Source organism: Pelobates fuscus, chromosome 10, assembly GCF_036172605.1.
Source record: "Pelobates fuscus isolate aPelFus1 chromosome 10, aPelFus1.pri, whole genome shotgun sequence".
Taxonomy (NCBI): Eukaryota; Metazoa; Chordata; class Amphibia; order Anura; family Pelobatidae; genus Pelobates; species Pelobates fuscus.
The window spans coordinates 58,190,686-58,210,312 of record NC_086326.1 but is presented as its reverse complement, the minus strand read 5'-3'; the positions used below and the strand labels follow the sequence as shown (position 1 = coordinate 58,210,312).

The window sequence follows — 19,627 nt, the reverse complement described above, 5'->3', positions numbered from 1 at the left end:
ATTTATAAATTTATTCCCAATAAAAATGTCTGTCTTCTAATTTGTTACTGAACATGGCTAACTTTACTTTATCAAGGGAAAAAACAGCATGGTGTGCTTCACATCATTCCTGCATTCAAAGGAGAGTATGGGGCATTTCCCCTGAGTTTTAGCAATTAGCTGTTAAACCTAGAGATTTAAGCAGCTTAGATAAGCAGCTGTTAGGTCCCCATAGATCTTTGGGATGCCTATCAGAAAATGGATGAGAGACCAATACAATTGTGATACAGAATTATTGTAATACTCAGACATGTATTACTTCCTTAGTTTGTGTATATTGGAATGCATCCCCTGCGTTAGTGACCTTTTCCAGCTAGGGACCCTACAGTTTAACTTGCTTACTATTGTCATGTTGGTAGAACAAAACAAAAAAAAATGTTCGTGACAAAAACTAAAATCTGAAAATGGATTGTTATACAGTAATCTCTGTGCGATGGTAATTCAAAGTCTTGCAAACAGCTAGTGACATACGAAGTGTGCAGAGCACCTTAAAATTACTGAAATCAAATGTTTATTATATATTGATTTGATGAATGAATGAAGAAGCTTAGCGAGTGAGGCTAGATTCCACATAAGATATTCTTGTCTAACCCTGAGTGATGTATAACAAAATACATAATATTACCTCATCATCTTGGTCTGACTCTGTTTCCTTTTGGGTCCAAGATGCATTGCAGAGATAACGTATATTAAAGTGGGCAGCACGGGGAAAAGAATATTAGGACATGAAAAGGGGGACAGGTTGGAAGCACGGTAAGCACAGAACGTAAACAGACAAGTAGATAAGTAGACAGGAAAAGCAATAACTGTATATTAACAAAGCTGGTTATTTGGATACTGCAAGTGAAACACACTGAACTGAACAACCTACTTTTAACAAAATGCACAAACCTGACAAAACAAGTGGGACAACACGTTTATTGCATAGTCAGAGTATCCAAACCTTTGACCCACCAACTGTAGTAGACTATGGATTTAGATTCTAGTTCACAAACTAAAAGGTCTACTTAAGAGTTCACAGCTGTGGAATTTCCAGAGATGGACTAGACCAGTTGGGACATATAGATAAAGTAGAATTTCATAAACTTGGCTCCAATCTTATAAAATGAAGGTGGAGATACTGTAATTATATCCTTCTTAATAAATGTACTGTTTGTTTTCCACCAGTTTTTGTTGTAGCAATCTAAAAATGTTCTATCTTCTGTGCTTTACTACTTAAAATTGAAATACTGAGTCCCTGTATGACACTAGTGGGTAGACTAAGTTCTGTCAAGAAAACAACTAGAGAGTGGAGACAAGCAAAGTGTGCCTTCCTGTACAATGTTTTATTAAAACAGCCATGTTGGAGCAAATTGCATTTTAGCTACTTCTGTTGCTGCCAGGAACCTTCTCATGCAATGGAGTTAACGGCAAGGCTCCATTTGCTTATCCCTCAGAGACTGATAAAGCTTCTGATAGAGAGGTGCTATAGAATAGTTTGTACTTTGAGAACAACATTGTATCTCCATGGTTCCACATCCACCAGTCCTTCATATATTAATAACACCAGTCTAAACTGCAATAGCAGGAAGTACCAAATGTCTCTAAGCACCATGACCACTATAGCATATTTTTGTGGTTATAATGCTAAAAGGTTGTCCCTGAATACTTACCATGTTAATCCTTTTCGTGGTGGTGGCTTTATTCAACTTCCTGTCTGGTGCCTGGGTTCAACACCTTTCACAATGGCATCATATGGGAAAAACTAGTTTCCCCAGGGAGTCATCCAAACAGAGCTCAAAATTTCCAGTAGTCATTGGTGATTGAAAATTTTGCCATGTGCCTTGGACCCTCCAGGCTTGCAGTGGCAAGTGACCTTCAACGCTTGGCTAGTAGCTTGGGACTTGTAATTTTAAGCCCTGCAGCCATGTATTTGTACACTGTAAGCACACAGAGCCTAATCATGTCGCTCTCCTTTACTTACGGCCATGTGCAGTGACCACACACAGTACAGTTCCCTGAAAGGCCCAGTGCGCACATTACTAATATTCTTTAATTTATTTCCTAACAAGACAATCGCTTACAACAGACTATGAAATGAATTCAGGAAAGATTAATTTACAGCTATTTGTGCAATAGTAAGTTTGAAAACGGTGTGCACTACTAAGAAATACAGACACTAAGTTACAGTTACCAATATCCTTAAAGGATTCTATGAAGTTGTAAAGGCAAGAAAACATGAACACTGCATTATTTTAGTGTTGATTCGTGGCTTTATACCTTTTTTTGAGTTGGTAATGTAATATTTAAGTTGCAAACAGCAGTCTGTGGCAGGCCTTTAGTAGTTTTTGGCTCCTTCAAAAATGACAGTCGACCACATGGTTCTTGACTTGGGTCTCGGACCTAAAAGAAACAGGTAAATTACATTCTACAGACCACCATTACTGTTTTGAAATATATTATTGATGCTCAATAAGGTAAATCTAGTCAGAGGGAAATCCTACAGTTTAAATGAGGGAGTTTAAAGGATCACTATAGGGTCAGGAACACAAACATTTATTTCTCCCTATAGTGTTAAAAACACCATCAAGCCCCCCTGGCCTCCCCCTTGCCCTTCTAAATATAGCAACATCTTACTTTTATTCACTGCTGCTACTGATGGCTCTTCCCCTGAACTGCCTGCTTGGCTAATATTATTCTCTGAGCCAATCACAATGCTTTCCCATAGGATTGGCAGAGACTGTCAAGGAGGCAGATCAGGGGCAGAGCCAGCACAAGTCATAGTCCTGGCCAATCAGCATCTCTATGAGGAAAGTTCAGTGTCTCCATGCAGAGGGTGGAGACACTGTGCAGTACTGCCCCAGGAAGCAACTCTAGTAGCCAGTTGCCAGTGGAGGTATCCCTAGGCTGTAATGTAAACACTGCATTTTCTCTGAAAAAAAAAGTGTTTATTGCAAAAGCCTGAAGGGAATGATTATACTCACCAGAACAAATACAATAAGATGTGGTTGCTCTGGTGACTATGGTGTCGCTTTAAATATTTTCAGAAAAGCATTTGGAAAATTAGGAGAAATCTGTGCTTGCAAATCATGGGAGCAGATTTTGTTGATTATTAAAAGCAGACCTCCCAGGTGTCGTATCCCTATTTTGGGACCAAATCCCTCTTTATCCTAATGTCCCTCTTTTCTAGGAGCTCCATCTTGTTGGTGTTTCTGAGTGTATAACAGAGCTCCATAATAATAATACTCACTGTAATATAACTTTAAACCACAATGTGGTTTAGAAATCAGTCTGTGTAAATAACATGCATTGTTCTTGTTCTAAATTTAATTTTAGTTGCATAAATTGATATTCCTAAGTTGCCTACAATTTCTCAGAACCCCTAGCCACATCCCCATGCACACCTCTAATATAATGTCTCTCCTTGTCTATTTGTAATGTTGGATGGTCATGATTGAGTCCCCTTTAAGTGATTCCACCTCATATAGCAAGCAATATCATCAATAAACCTTTGTTTAACTTAGTGTCCCTACTGGTGCATTGCTTGTGCTGAGTTGAATAGAAATATAAAAACTACCCATGGAATTTAAAGGGTGTGCAGCTACCTTCCACAAATAGGGCTTGTGCAATGCATTGTGGAATGTTGTGTACTTTTTTTGGATGATGCAATGCACCCCTTTCTGGCAGCCATATTGGATAACGCATAAAAGGTTATAAAATGGGGGGCGGAGCCTGACCGGGGAGCTGAGCAGACACGCTTTCTGCGAGCTCCCGAGCCTGGACCCGATTTTCGGCGACAAACAGGGGAATTCTTGCCTGAATTGGTCCTGCCAACACAGCAACCGGCACTATGCGAACTGGGGCACAGAATGACACCTTGCAAGCCTACATACACGCTGAGAAACCGGGCCGGGAACTTTGGGCCTACAACGCATGGGGGAAGGGAGAGACGGCCGCTTTCCTGACCCGCCAAAACGAGCAGCACCCGCAGCATCGGGCCTCCCAACCCCCCCCCCCAGGACCAGAGGGGGTTATCCTGGTCCACACAAGCGTACACCCGAAGCCTGAACTAAATGTCATGGGTGAGAACAGCCAAGAGCGCGAAACGCGAGACCAAGCGACCGCACCTAAAATGGCGGCGACAGGCCCAATTATGGAACAAACCTCAACCCGACCTTTGCACGAGCGGCTTGACGCCCTGCTGAACCGGTTCTGGAAGATGCTGGAGGAGCGGACGACACACCAAACCTCTGATTGCATGGAGGAGCCGAAGCAGCCCCAAACTGCGAGGCAGAGGCAGAGTGGGCAGACCCCAGGAACGACCGCCACGCACCGACGGGCGGTACACACACCCGGGCAGGGGTACGTTTGGAGACTCCCTCCTATACACCGACCACACCGCCGGAGAGCCGCCCGCCGCTGGCGGCGGAAGACCACCAGGACCCTCCTCAGCGCCCGCCATGGGAAAGACCCGGCCCCAAGAGGCAACCGAGTCTGTGGACAAAAGGTGCCAACCCCACACTATGCCCGGGGGAAGGGAGAAGCCCCCTGCAGCAGCAACCACTTCCACTCCTCGCTGACCCACCTGCAGTCGCTGCCGGCAATACTACCCAGAGGGAGCTGGCGCGACCCACGTCTACCCGGTCACGCAAGCGGAGCTACCAGAACGGGCATCGGGTGAAGTAATCCATGAACCTGCAGGTTGCGGCCCCCATCTATCAATCCAGCCCGCGACGCTGAAACTGCTATTTGACCAACCGAACTATAGACTTTTAAGCATCTACTAACACACATTAGCATGACGCAGTATGTAATCTAGCTATGTCTTAGCAACATTGTGGCCATATAACCTGGCAAAGAGCGGTGAGCCTTGCTCGTTTTTAAGTGTGATATTATGTGCAGTGGTATTAACGAGACGCACTAAAGGTTTACCCGAACCATTTGCACAACAATAAGGTTAGACCACGGTTATTATGTTTATTATTACATGTCTATAACTGAACTGCACCACATCATTTTAGTTTTACACTGTATCCTGCTACCCAGTATATACAGCTCTAACTTAGTGGCAGCTCAGAGAGTAAATTATCAACTAATCGCATACTGTCATATCTCTGCCCAGACAATGCTGCGGTAGACAAGCTGGATTAGCCTATAAGCTTCTTTTATAACTATGAATCTGCAAGACACTCACACAGTATGATGTTTGACCTGTCTTCTTATACCAGACAAATTAGCTTAACTGTGCTATTTACGATATACTGAGTGCTTATGGTTTTGCCGCTCATGTCACCTCTATGCATGCCACCCTGCTGTCTCTTATCCTGTAACACTCTTGGGCCCGAATAATTCCCCTCAGGATGACCTTTAAGATCTTCCTGGTATTAAGCCTGGCGCAAACTCCCAGCGTGATTATACCCATGTTTTAGTAGACCACTTGTTAGCTTGTCACTGCCAAGAATCTGCGCTATTAAGCCGTGTATATCATCTATACTGTTCCTCACCTTGACACATTTTCTTTAATTTGTACCCCTTACGTTAAGCTGGATCTGTTACTCCTAAATTTTGAGTATATTCGTTAACCAACACAAAAAAAAAAATTAGGCATTGTTTAGCAGGAAATGTAATTACCGCTGTATTAACCCTAATCTGTATACCACTATTGCATTTCCCCTACTTTTGTTCTGTACCCTATTGCACATGCCTTAATAAAAGAAAGATTGACAAAAAAGAAGGTTATAAAATAATAATTAATGACTTGGCATAGGCATTGAATATTTGTAGACCTCGGTGTGCAAGAAGCAAAATGAATAAGTAGAATGATTTGGACACTTTACCTTCACAGAAAATGGCAGTCTGTTTTCTTTGAAGGCATAAAAATTAAATATTAGCTGCTGTCCTCCTTTTGTGAGAGGGGCTAGGTTTCCATAGCAGTCAACATGAATCGTCTTTCCTTCTAAAACCTATAAGAATCACCAAAGACAATGAATATTAAGTAATCTAGACATGACGGACTGTCCATCACACTTCATAGATACTGTTAGAAGTTACCAAACAATCTCCATACTCTATACAAAATAATAGTAAAATGGACATATTGAAACAGAAATCCTCAAACAAAAAAAAGGTACGGATCAACTTCAATTAATCGGCTGTTGTGCTTTCTTTTTATGGAGTTTATTAAAGGTTTACTACAACTTCTAATTTTCTACATAAAAGCACAATTGATCACTATTCTCTAGGTCCTTCCTATATTTTGCAGTAAAACTATATACACATTTATTTGCTTTATATTAGAGGATTCCACAAGGGTGTTTGCAGCATGTTTCAATTGCATTTAATATAACTACGTTTTCTTTTTCGCTTTCCGTTAATTATTTTATACAAATCTCATCATGATAATTGCGAACAAGGCAGTGCTTCTACTGTGAAATGTTCTAACCGAACTTGGATTTACCACGAGAAACCAACCTCGATATCTTTACTCCTTGCTACTTCTTCAAAGTTTTCCTGCTGTTCCAGTGTTTTGTCCACCTTGTCATCTGTCATACAGAAACAGCGCAGCCTGGCTTCTACTGGGTCATTCATTTTGGCAAATACCACAAATTTGGCCATGTAAGGCACACAGATCAATTCCCTGTAGAGCTGTGTTGCCAAACTTACAGTTTCTGGAATTTGATGGCAGTCACCAAGCCAAAATCTACAAAAGAAAATTCATAAGTAGCTACACCAGCCTAATGTCAAAGTGAAGAAGTATATCAGAAATAATAAAGCCTGTTAAAAAGTAGGCCAGAAATCCTACTTTAAGGACTAACACAAACATTAATAGGAAGGGAGAACATAACTCTTTAATTTTTAAGTTTTCATTGAAACATAGAATGTGACGGCAGATAAGAACCATTCGGCCCATCTAGTCTGCCCAATTTTCTAAATACTTTCATTAGCCCCTGGCCTTATCTTATTTTTTTCACTTGGATTGTTCAAAGTTTACCTGGCTGACACATTGGTTGTAAAAGATACGCAGTTATTCACGAAAGTCAAAGGCGTTGTTCCCGTAATATCTTCCCACTGTGCTGGGGATGTCCCACCTATAAGATTAATTAGGTAAGAAAACATTTTTTATTAGTGGTAGATAGTGCGTAGTAAAATTACTATTATGTTCCAAGTTTTTATTGTTTTAAGATTGAGAAGAAAAAAAGAGTCTATTAAATGATTAACATTGAAAGTATAAAATATCGGCACAATTAACGAGATTAGAGAGGAAGACCTGAGCGGAGTAGTGGAACACAGTCGTAATCCTGGGAGAATTGTATAAAATGTCTGATACTCTGTACTATTATTTCTCCTGTTTCCAAAGATTCAGACATTATTTCATTGTTTTAAATAGTTCCTGAACTTCACACTATCAAATTGAATGACTGGGCTTGTTTCAGAAACTATTTTAGTGTAAGAATTGAGATAAAGAGTTTAAAACTATGAAAAATACTGTTTCTTTGTATTAGTTTAATCCTGTAGGTAATGCTGTCATTGTACAGTTGGACTGCTTTGGCTAAGTTCTCGAAATCCAACACATTACACTACAGCTTAAGTATTCTTCTAAAACGCTAGTGCAGGGGTAGGCAACCTTTTAGTAGTACTATGCCAAAACAAGATCTTGAAGTCCGTTCCTATTTTTTTTTTTTTAAATTGAGGTGTGTATGTTGCCGTACTGTACTTGTGTTATTTATGCGTTCTGCAGTTACTTTGTAGCATTCTATTTGTGCATATGTGGGCTGTTATTTTGTATTTCATGGTTCATGTTCATGATTCGTTTGTGATATTGTGCATGATACCTATGAATGTGGCTGTGTATGGGGGCTGCTTGTGTAATTATTTGTGAGAGGCTGCTTGTGGGGTTGTGTGCATGTACGTGGATTGTCAGTGGTGGACTGCTTGTGGGCACTGTGTGTTTGTGTGTGAGATGTTTGTATTATTTGTACGAGGAAGAGGCATCTTCTTCATTTCTTAATTTCATCACTTGGGACTGGGCTGGCCAGGTACAGGTCAAGGGCAGGAGCTGCGATAGCTGATGCGGGCTGCTCTACTTCAGTGCAGATTCCCATTCACAGGTGATGGGATGAAGTAATCCGAGATCACTATATCTAAGTGCTGCAATGCGTAATTTGAGGATTGTCCTTCACCACCTGCAATCATTGCTCGGGGTTTCACTAGCCGATATCTGAAGTTCCACTTGGACTTCTGATAAGCCAGAGCCTGTTTGGCTCTTGTAGCCTTGATTCTGGTAGTCTTGAGTGTCATAGGTTTCTAATCCCTGCTTTAGGGCCTAGGCATTAGTTGTAACCAGAAGTCACCAAGACTTAACTCAATAAAATGTCTAGTAACAGGATCATAGTTGAACAAAATTGTGGTCCAGGCACTCAAGGATCATTTAAACAGCAATGTTTCTATCCCACAAGGGATCTTTAGCAAGCTTGAGAAAAGATCCCTTGTGGGATCGAAACAATGCACTTTTCCAATAAACCTGCTGTTCAACCGATCCTTGAGTGCCTGGAACAATTTTGTTCGATTATTACGGTAGGTGTAGCCAACCCCAGGTCTGGCTGCACCAGGATTTGAATAAGCATGCGGTATTCCTCTTTTTTGTTTAAATACTAGTAACTGGATCATAAGATATTGAGTGTGCTTATTAAAACTGAACATTTCTTGAATTTACAATGGCATATCTTTCCACTCACCTGTAATACTACACAAAAGCCTTAAGCTTGGAGTGCTGTCCCCTTTATAACCATTGCTTTCACCTTCTCCTGAAGGAGGTGGCACTGGAATTGTCATAGTAATGGGTTTGTGGAATTTCCGTCTTCTGGGTTCCACTGTCACAATTGGGCTAAATGTGGCTCTGTTTCCAATAACTTTTTTGACCAGTTCGTCAGGTGCTGGTTGCGCCTATTACATATGTAAAAAAAAAAAATATTAAAATCATCCAATAAGCATACTAAACAGAGAAGAGTATAAATCTATAGGGTATTTTGGATTCACAAAAACGAAATAAAGAAAAAAAAAAAACTTTTCAGAGGTGACATAGTGACAGGTGACATAATCAATAAAACTGTTCTAAGTATTCAATTTCTTGCTGACATATTTTGCTAAACATTGTTAGATAAATAAGGCTTCATATCTAATTTTTTTTATATCTCACAATCTGCTGATTTCTCCATGCAAGAACTTGAACAACCCATCTGCAAAGATTTACATTAGTCTAGTGATCACATTACAACACCAAGAAGATCTTAAAGAGAGACTATAGTAACCCGGACCACTTCGGCTCAATGAAGTGGTCTGGGTGCCAGGTCCCCCAGGTTTTAATCCTTCAGATGTAAACAAAGCAGTTTCAGAGAAAATGCTAGGTTTACATTGCAGGGTTAATCCAACCTCTAGCGGCTGTCTTCCTGAAAGCCGCTAGAGGTGCTTCTGTGACACTGGATGCGAAATTCGCACCCAGCCTGCAGAACGTCCATAGGAAAGCATTGAGAAATTCCGCTCCACTCGGAAGCTGACATCGGTGGGGGAGGAGAGGTCACCAGCGCCGAGAGAGCCTGGCGCTGGATTAAGGTAAGTGGCTGAAGGGGTTTTAACCTGAGGGTGGGAGGGTCCTAACAATTATATAGTGTCAGGAAAACAAGTTTGTTTTTCTGACACTATAGTGATCCTTTAACTGGTTTTGTTCAGTGGACTAGGAGATAAGAATTTACCTATTTTTCCAAGAGTATCCCTGTGGCGAAACCAACCTCGCCACTATGAGCTGGAGAAGCCTGGTTGCTCGCCTGCTTCCTTTGGACTATGGACCAGACTTTAAAAAGCTTATTTTACCTGCAGAAAGGCATATTCGTGCCTTTCAGCCGGGGTGTTCGGTAGATTCCAGCTACCGAACAAACTACCGTATGAGGGACCACCTAGGAGCTGGAGTGTGCCGTCAATTAACCGCCCAGAAGCTGCGGTTAACCGCAGCTTAATTGATGAACGCTGGGTGGCCTTTGTTCGTTTGCCGAACACGTGGCAGCTGCCATTTTAACTCCCGAATGGCCAGCGGTGTTCAGCGCTCAAACTATGGAACTGTAAACGGACACTTAATTGCACGAACACCGCTGAGCCGTCCGTCGCCTGGGTCCTAATCGTACAAGGTTAACCGAACACCGGAATTCGGTATTTCTATGTGAACTGTGGTAACCCAGATAGCTATGCCATGGAGCCTATTCGTGTGATTAAAGACTTTGGCTCCATGGTGTCAGGATCGGGACAGGGATCCAACACGCAGAGTACAAACAGGTGGTAGGTACGTATACCGGACCTTAGAATGGCCGGACTTAACTAAAGGAGTAAGTAGAGAATGGTGAGGGAACGAGAGGACAGGTAAGCGAGAGACAAGCCGAGTCAAAGGGTAACAGAGATAAACAGGGTAGTACAAACAAGCCGGGTCAGAACCAAAGAGACAACTAGAATACAAGAGCACTGAGTGACTAGACAGGCTAGAACCACGACAGGGCAATGAGCAGATGCCGAAAGCCTTACTTTATACCTTGATTCTAGAGGGTAATCACGCCCCCGACGAGTCCTGATTAGTGCTCGGGACTTGACTGACAGGTCGACCCGGGTTGGCGTCATGACGTCGACTACTGAGCGTCGCGTCATATAAGGAAGTGGATCCCTCGCGTCGGCTTGTAAATGGCCGAGAGAACCGCGAGGAACGGAAGAAACAACCCCTCTGGGAGGATAAACGTCTAAGTCTCTCACCTCCTCTGAGGTAGAGACTACAGGTACCCTGACACATGGCGATTAAACTGTATTCGTGTGGTCTGGGTGCCATTCACCTAATAAGGTGCACCCAGACCTGAGCTATCTGGGGATATGTTACATGACTGTGTGTAATGGATTAAAAGTAACTTTAGATATTTTAAAGCATAATCCTGTATTTAGGTTCCCACATGTGTAATGGAGTTTGGTCTCTGGCCTGGGAGATAATTGGACTACTTCTCCAATTATCTCCAGGGCAGAAGGGAGGAAACCAGGATGCATTGTGGGAATGTTTACTGCTGTGTGTCTGTAATTGGTTTATGTCTGTCCTTTGTTACAGTCTTCCATTTGGTCCCCTAGGGGAGTGTCCACCAGGTGGGAGACCTGCATAAATACTGGGCAGGTAGCCCTGAGTAAAGGAGTTCCTGCTTAACCCTGAAGCTGAAGTGTTGTCTCATTCTTGGGGGGGAATTTGACTGTATGCCGACTGCCAGGATTGTAAGCTGTTCGTATTGCTTTTCCTGTTCGGCTGCTTCCAGGGTTCGTGTGTCTGCTGTTCGAGAGTTGGTGAATCCGTGCAGTTTGGGAGTTCGGGAAATTGGTGCTTACAGTAGCTGCTGGTCTATGGTAAAGGGGATTATCGCCTAAACTGGGTTTTATCCCCTTTTGAGCAAAACGGTCCGTTACAATCCCTTCTCTCATTATGTCTTAATTTTAAAAGACCACTAGTAAAAAAATAGGATGCCATGAAATGTTGCCTAAAAATATACAACTTGAGTATTAATTTTCTCTTACCTGTAGCCCTACTCGGATCCTCTTGGTTAAAGCTCCTTCTGGAAAGGATGCTTGAACATGTGGGACAGTTGTGCTTTTCAGTACACCTCCCTCAGGTCCAATCTGGTTACTTTCTTGCTTTATCCGAGAAACAACGGCAAAGTATTGAGGAAAATCCTTTGTTACAATTCTGCAGATTCGTTTCTTCTCCAACTCTTCTGCACTGTCCAGTTCTGAAAAAGGCCAATGGGCAAATGTTAGTCTCTGAAACATACTATCTTTCATAATAAACTAAAAGTTATTTCTCATTTGTAACTTTGTACTTTCTTTTAGAAGTCTTATATTTTACAATATATCAAAATGCATCTAAAATGTATATGAATTCTCAACTTCTACTACAGATCACATGGTTTGCAGTTTATAGCACTGAGTATAAAACCAGCAGATACATAATCAAATCTGCCCAACTACTGAGGAGACTGTAAATATCTGTACTGGAAAAGACTGCGTTGTATTATATTTATACTTTAGCCATGGATATATTTCAGAATACTTAAGTGGGAAAAATGTTCTAAGCAAAAAAAATCTGTTCAAAACCGGATTAAAATAACACAGATCTGCACATTGTAGGTTAATATCCTAATATTTGTATCTAAACATTGTGCTAGCTTAACATCTAGTAAATGTGTAGATTAGTAAATTCTATAAAAGCGGTTACCCAGCATTCTGTTCTAGATTGGATTTAGTGGGGCTGCTGTAGTCTCCTACAGCCTCCAACATAACCTGTCCCAAGAGCAAAAATATTCTGGTCACAGATGATGGTGGGTAAACCTCACCCGAATACCCTCCATCCACAGCTGGTATATTAACAATTGGTGTTAACAAAATATATATATTTTTAAAGTTCTCACTTATTTAACCCCTTAAGGACCAAACTTCTGGAATAAAAGGGAATCATGACATGTCACACATGTCATGTGTCCTTAAGGGGTTAATGGAGACCATTTCTGGTGTTAGAATGGCAGTATGGGAATTGACTAGAGCTTTTAATGTTTTAGATTATTATACTTAAACATGTTTAATCTTATATTTCATTATTAGTTTAAATGCCTGCATGCACCATTCTATTTTCCAATGATTGTTGGATTTCTCAGAACTACTTCAGAGAAGTGAGTTCAGAAATGTATCTTTACATCATATTTAAATCATTATTTTGTCCAGAAGATGGCATTGTAGCCCCAGTGAGTATGTTCCTGGAGTTAGTGGGGTTTAAGCCTTTCTGTTAGTGATAATCTCTATTAGTCACTCCAGTATACACCAACAGGTTTATTTGCCAAAGTGAGGATTCAAAGTGAATTCCGAGTAAATTTTCAAATTTAAGGTCAAATTAGTTGAACTGCAAAATTTTCCAAGTACGTTAGGCTTCTAGTTTGGCTACTTTGGCCTTAAATTTGACATTTAACCTTGAATTCACTGTGAAATCTCACTTCGTAAATAACCCTGTAAGACTGAAATGTTTACGGGTGTGAGATGTGCAGTCGAGGAATTTATAAAACAAAATTTTAACTGATGAGCTTCTGGGAGAATTTTTTTTCTAGAATAATAACAGCACCGCCAATAATGACAATTTATCTAAATGGAACAGATTATCATTGGTTTTATTTAAAAGACAAGACAAGAAGGTTTTTTTTTGCGGCACTGTACAGTGGACACATTAACAAAAGATAGGCAAAAGAGACATATTTAGACTAATCTGTCCCTGTCTGTGAGCCTAAAGCTTACTATGAAAGGCAAATGTTGAGAGCCCATATGTTTGGGCAATAGATTTCCCATGATGCTTAGCTACCCTAAACTCTGGCTAAGCATCATGGGAAATATACCTAAAATGTACCTAATATCTGAGAAGCCAAGGTTAGGCAAGAATATAAGGCCATATAAAAAAAGAATTGGTGATAGCCACCATTTAACATATTCCTTTCTCGCATGTCTATTTCCTGAATTTACACAATTGCTGTTATATAAATCTAGATGCTTAGCAAATACGTTATGCTTGGAGGAAGTACAAACTCTAAGCATCAGCAGACACTCAGGCTTACCTTCGTCCATGCCATTAAGCAGCTCAGTGAGTTCCTCCAGTTTGCAGTCATATTGATGTTCTTTCCACGATTCTCCATTCTCACTTCTCAGCACAATTAATTCTCTCTCCTTACTGCGCATGGATCCAAAATGGGGGATCTCAACTATCACAGGTCTGTACAAAAACAATACAGCAGCCTTAACACTTGTAGCGCAAGATACCTTTTCAAACAGAGTAGAACGCTCTCTAATAAAAAGTGCAAGAAGCCGCATAATCAAAGTTTAGACATTTGAGGACATTTTTTTTACATCTGTTGTGTTCTACTTTAAACTTTAGAGGAAGAAATGGCCTCTTTATAGCATTGCGCAAATTATGTATTAAGTACAGTAGTGCTTGATGGCTCCAAATTAAAATTGGTTTTTCAATTGGGAATAAAAACCCAGTAGTGTAAATATACAGATTATATCTCAATGGTTCAAGTCTGATTGTGCAGCTTTCTGATATTGATAGACAGTATCTACATTTTCCTACAGAGTTTGTACATTGTCATTTAGTGAACATTTTCTGGAAAAGGAAAGAAATAATTTGCATGGCATGACTAAAACAACGTTAGGTGACGTATTTTATTTATAACTTTGGATTCAAGAAAAACATTTGTTTAGTACAAACAGACTAATATTTATCTATGTTTCTTTAGACCACAGCTGTGATCTTGGTCCATATCCTATTCGATTCTAAGATGATTAAGTATTTTTTTTTTTAACCCATGAAGGACCTACGATTTCAGAACAATTAGTCTTTTAAGGATCCCATTCCAAAACGGGATATCCCAATCAATGAATAATTGCACGGCTGTGGGAAACAAACAATTGAGCAAGGCTTTGTAAAGGGACAATCCAAGCACCATAATCACTGTAGCCCCACAGTGTAAGTAGTCAATCCATTTAAGAACAGTTTGACAACTTACCTGGGGTCCACAGAAGCCTGCTACCACCTCCTCTGGAGCTGGATGACCATGCAAGCAGATTCCATTACATACACTGGTCTAAACCCGGCACTGCAAAGCCAGCTCATTGGCTGACCGCATCGGCTAAATGCTCTCATCCAATAAGTGTCTCTGCACTGCCAAGCTTAGCTCAGTTCGCTTCCAGGCACAGAGGAAATGGCAGTGGGTGGGTGCCTGGCATATCCCAGGCAGGTTGCCAAACCGTTCCTAAGTGGGTTGGCACCAGGACACTGGGTTGGCACCAGAACCAGTACAACAGGCTTTAGTCATTATGGTGCATTGAGTGTTCCTTAAAAGGCCACATTGTGATAATGCGAAGTGTAACATTTGGTCCTTGGGCGGTTAAATATGATAAATTCACTTTAGACAAACAACCAGAATATCACTGGGCATAGTCCAGCCCTAAGTAAGGAATACATGCAATGTAAATACAATCTTTGCAGGTTAATAGGTCAGATACTGTCTTCTTAGTGCTAAAGACAACATATTATTGTGTGCAGGTTAACAGGACTGTTCTCAGAGAAGGTATTTCACAGCCATCTAAAAGTGTTCTTTGATTTTCTTATTTATAGTTTGGCATATTTTTCTTGTATTAAACACCATAATTCTTCGTGTTATATTTTCCTTTAACCCCTTAAGGACCAAACTTCTGGAATAAAAGGGAATCATGACATGTCACATGTCATGTGTCCTTAAGGGGTTAAAGTACACGCAAACTAATAAAAAGTATACAGGTAACATTTGAGACACATGCCTTATTTAAAGATCCTTTCTCAAGACAATTAGAGATAAATTACACTTGTTGTGCTTCTTTGAAACTTTAAGTATCTTATAAGGTTGAGTTTTGTATAATTTATCAGGAAATCTCTGATTATTAACACTAGTCCATGTGTCTCCTTTCCTCCCCCCAGCCCCTTCATGTGTCTCATTCCCCCCCAGCCCCTCCATGTGCCTCCTTTCCTCCCCTGAGCCTCTTCATGTGTCTCATTCCCTCCCCCAGCCCCTCCATGGGTCTCCTTTGCTCCCCCATGTGTCTCCTTTCCTCCACCCAGCCCTTCCATGTGTCTGTCTCTCCCCAGCCCCTCTGTGTGTCTAATTCCCTCGCCTCATGCCCTCCATGTGTCTCCTTTTCTACCCCATCCCCTCCATGTGCCTCCTTTCCTCCCCTGAGCCCCTCCATGTGTCTCCTTTCATCCTTCAAGCCCCTTCATGTGTCTCATAACCTCCCCCAGCCTTTCCATGTGTCTGTCCCTCCCCCAGCCTTTCCATGTGTCTGTCCCTCCCCCAGCCTTTCCATGTGTCTGTCCCTCCCCCAGCCTTTCCATGTGTCTGTCCCTCCCCCAGCCTTTCCATGTGTCTGTCCCTCCCCCAGCCTTTCCATGTGTCTGTCCCTCCCCCAGCCTTTCCATGTGTCTGTCCCTCCCCCAGCCTTTCCATGTGTCTGTCCCTCCCCCAGCCTTTCCATGTGTCTGTCCCTCCCCCAGCCTTTCCATGTGTCTGTCCCTCCCACATCCGCGCCATGTGACTCCTTTCCTCCCCCAGCCTCTCTGTGTATCTCCTTTCCTCCCCCAGCCTCTCCATGTATCTTCTTTCCTCCCCCTAGCTCCTCCATGTGTCTCATTTCCCCCACCTTGCCATCTGTCTCATTCTCCCCCACCAGCCCCACCATGTCTCCATTTCTCCCACCAGTCCCTCCATGTGTCTCCTTTCCTCCCCCATCATCTTCATGTGTCTCAATTCCTTCCCCCAACATCTCCATGTGTCTCCTTTCCTTCCCCCCAACATCTCCATGTGTCTCATTTCCTCCCCACAGCCCTTCAATGTGTGTCCCCCTCCCACTTCCATGTAGCGTGACCAAGCGGACCACTCTCAATGAGCACTTCTTTTCAGATCGGGGGTCCGCTTAGCCACGCTACATACAGTGACCGGTAGGGGAGGAGCACTGCACTCTTAAACATAAAATGCATTGCACTTAGCAAATGTGAATTATCTGATTGAACTCTACAAGGTGTGCTGGTCTATTTAGTGACAGACAAAGTAGCAAAATATTTTATAACAAATAACTTACACCTCATTTTTAAGTAGGACACTTTAATAAATCCATCCAGATTCTGTTGATTCCCACTGAGGACCTGCACTAATTAAGTAAACCTTCACAAAGTAAATCTAATCGTGGTTTGTTTCATTTTCTACTATGTCCAAATACTCTAGGTATTTCTTAGGCTTACATTAGATTACCTAGACACAATGTGGTCAGAGATATGAGACCTTTCAAAGCCTACTCCTGGTTAAAACTCAGCTCTACTTTTTTCGCTCAAATAAAAACATTTGGGGTGGGCTGAGCGGCGACTAAGGCACAAAAATGGAATTTTTGGAGACACACAACACCGACAAATAAGCGACGACTAAGGCACAAAAATTGCATTTTTGGAGACACACAACATCAGCCTGCAACATGGCACCCTCCAAATAAACAAAAATTACAGGCCAGGTACGGCAAACCGGGAAAAAACGGGTGAAGCAAATCCAAGATGGCGACGACTCCATGCCACAATCACCCATGTCTGAAGGCCTGATAGACCTAGACGACAACTCTAACGCGCAAGATGACTACCCGGTGACTAATAAAAGCCTCAACACGATGCTGCAGGACCTCAAAGGATCCCTTAAGGCAGACTTTCGCCTAATAGCAGCCGACCTCAGCTGCGATATCAAGGAGCTGGGGGGCTGCACAAGTCAGCTGGAGAATAAAACAGACAAACTCTGTATCGCGCACAATGATCTTGTAGACAAAATTCAACACTTAGAAGAGGAACACTCCACCGTGAAATTCAAATTGGCAGATATGGAAGATAGAGCACGTCAAAACAACCTCCGGTTCCGGGGCATAGCAGAATCAGTGCTCCAAGAGGAACTCACGCAATATCTACGAGGCCTATGCAAAGCAATGGTGCCGCACCTGGCTGAGGAAGCCTGGACACTGAATAGAATACACCGCCTACCACGGCCCTCACGGTTCACAGCAGACACACCTAGGGATACTATCGCCAGCTTTCACTATTATGGATCTAAAGACGAGCTCCTTAAGGCAGCAAGAAAATCTCTAACTCTGCCTGAGCCCTACCAAGGGATTTCTATCTTTGCAGATTTATTGGCTACCACCATGGCGCGCAGACGAGAATTCATAGATGTCACGAAAACACTCAGAAACCACGATATATCCTACAGATGGGGCTACCCAACGAAACTGCTGGTATGGTACAAAGGGAAATCAGTGCCTATGTTGGAACCTGAAGTGGGACTAGCCAAACTCAAAGAATGGGGCCTACACCACGCTATGGGACGCTCCGCACAGCAAAAGTCCCCACCAAGAAAGCTGAGGCCTGAATGGACTCTAGCAGGTTCGCCGGAAAAACGTGATTCCGTGCCTGCGGTGTAACTTACCACACACACCACCTTCACACGCACGGACCACTTAAGTATCATTCATTGTTTCTCATGATCTTTTTTCTTGCTATTCCCATGTACTTTAATTAACGACAAATAACTGTCTTCACAGATGTACTAACTGTAAACGTTAATGTCAGCTTCATTGCCGGCATGTTCTCCACATGCTCAAGAGAGCAGGTACTGGGAGAGCTTCATGTTACTCCCACGTACTTTAATTAACAACATGCGCCTATCTGCATGGATGTATTACTTGTAAATGTTAATGTTAGTTTCACTGTCAATGCGTCCTCCACATGCTCATGATGACAGGTACTGGAAAAAGTTAATTGCCATATACACAGTTAGAAAGGTAATGTTAATATGCTGAATTGTATATATATTTGTGTCGACCAATATGGCTAGGTCTAAAAATGTGCTGTAGCCACAAACACATATTGAGGGCGACACACAGGTGGGTCGTCCGCCACCCCTCCTCGACCGAGCCATGTGCGGTACCCTCTGTGACCCAGACTCAGGTCGCTTTCTTTGCGACTCTTGCAAAGTTATTTTCTTAGGTTATGGTTTATACAACCCCACTCCTTTTGTATCCCTCCCTCATACCCCATACCCCCTCCTTGAGCATAAATTCGCAAAAGGTGAACGAGTTCAGAATAACATAACGACAAAACGTCTACACCCCACATGTCTCATGTCATCACAACTCCAATACCACCAACGCATAACGCTACTAATCCCAAGCCTCACGGCTCCCCTCACCGAAACACTATGCTGTAAATACTATGGCAGCCTCCTTTAAAATTCTATCCCTTAATGTGAAGGGACTAAATAGCCCACATAAACGTCGCTTGGCTGCTCTGGAAATGGTCAAATCGGAAGCAGCGATAGTGTGCTTCCAGGAGACTCACTTTTGCTCCCGCAAACCCCCACAACTACGCCATAAGAAATACCCCCACGCTGTCCATGCATACTCTCCAAGTAAATCTGAGGGGGTCTCCGTGTTTTTTCACTCAGATTAGGTATTTAAAGAAACTTCACGCCATACAGACAAAGCGGGTAGACTGCTGGTGTTGGTGGGAGCTTTAAACGGTATTTAGCTTCCCTATATGCTTCCCTATATGCTTCTAATGAGGACCAAATATCATTTATCCCCTGAGCCCTGAAAAAAATTGATAAGATAAAACAAGGGCACGTTATTATCTGTGGCGACTTTAATTGCACCCTTAACCCCGAACTTGATATCCGCAGGGAATCGAACAAACACCCCACAAAGCAAGCGTAAACTAAAAGCTCCCTCCTCTCCACCCTGCTCTTTGAAAACAACCTATATGACACTTGGCGCTCCAAATACCCCAAAGAACGAGACTACACTTACTTTTCCCCAGTCCATTTGACATATTCCCGTATAGACCTATGTGTGGTCGATGCCACCACGCTTCCATAAATGTGAGGGAGGTATCTGTGGGGGTGAGAACATGGTCAGACCACGCGCCAGTCACAATCACTTTAGCTGCCCT

At 42.3% G+C, this 19,627-nt stretch overlaps 1 protein-coding gene across 13 annotated transcripts in view; it reads right to left on the bottom strand.

The window, feature by feature from the left end:
- The window catches only part of ANK3 (ankyrin 3), a 557,845-nt gene that overhangs the window by 45,896 nt on the left and 492,322 nt on the right, over positions 1 to 19,627 (bottom strand). For 12 of the 13 annotated variants that reach the window (XR_010085575.1, XR_010085574.1, XM_063434253.1 and 9 more), the window contains 8 exons: positions 13,677 to 13,831; positions 11,602 to 11,813; positions 8,754 to 8,961; positions 7,010 to 7,106; positions 6,490 to 6,718; positions 5,856 to 5,981; positions 2,299 to 2,421; positions 665 to 691 (listed from right to left, as the gene is read on the bottom strand). Coding sequence is in view for 11 of the 13 variants with exons in the window: in XM_063434253.1 (XP_063290323.1) it covers positions 665 to 691; positions 2,299 to 2,421; positions 5,856 to 5,981; positions 6,490 to 6,718; positions 7,010 to 7,106; positions 8,754 to 8,961; positions 11,602 to 11,813; positions 13,677 to 13,831 (1,177 nt within the window). In the remaining 2 variants the exon portion in view is untranslated. The remainder of the gene's footprint in view (positions 1 to 664; positions 692 to 2,298; positions 2,422 to 5,855; positions 5,982 to 6,489; positions 6,719 to 7,009; positions 7,107 to 8,753; positions 8,962 to 11,601; positions 11,814 to 13,676; positions 13,832 to 19,627) is intronic. The other variant, XM_063434263.1, reaches the window with a different exon arrangement.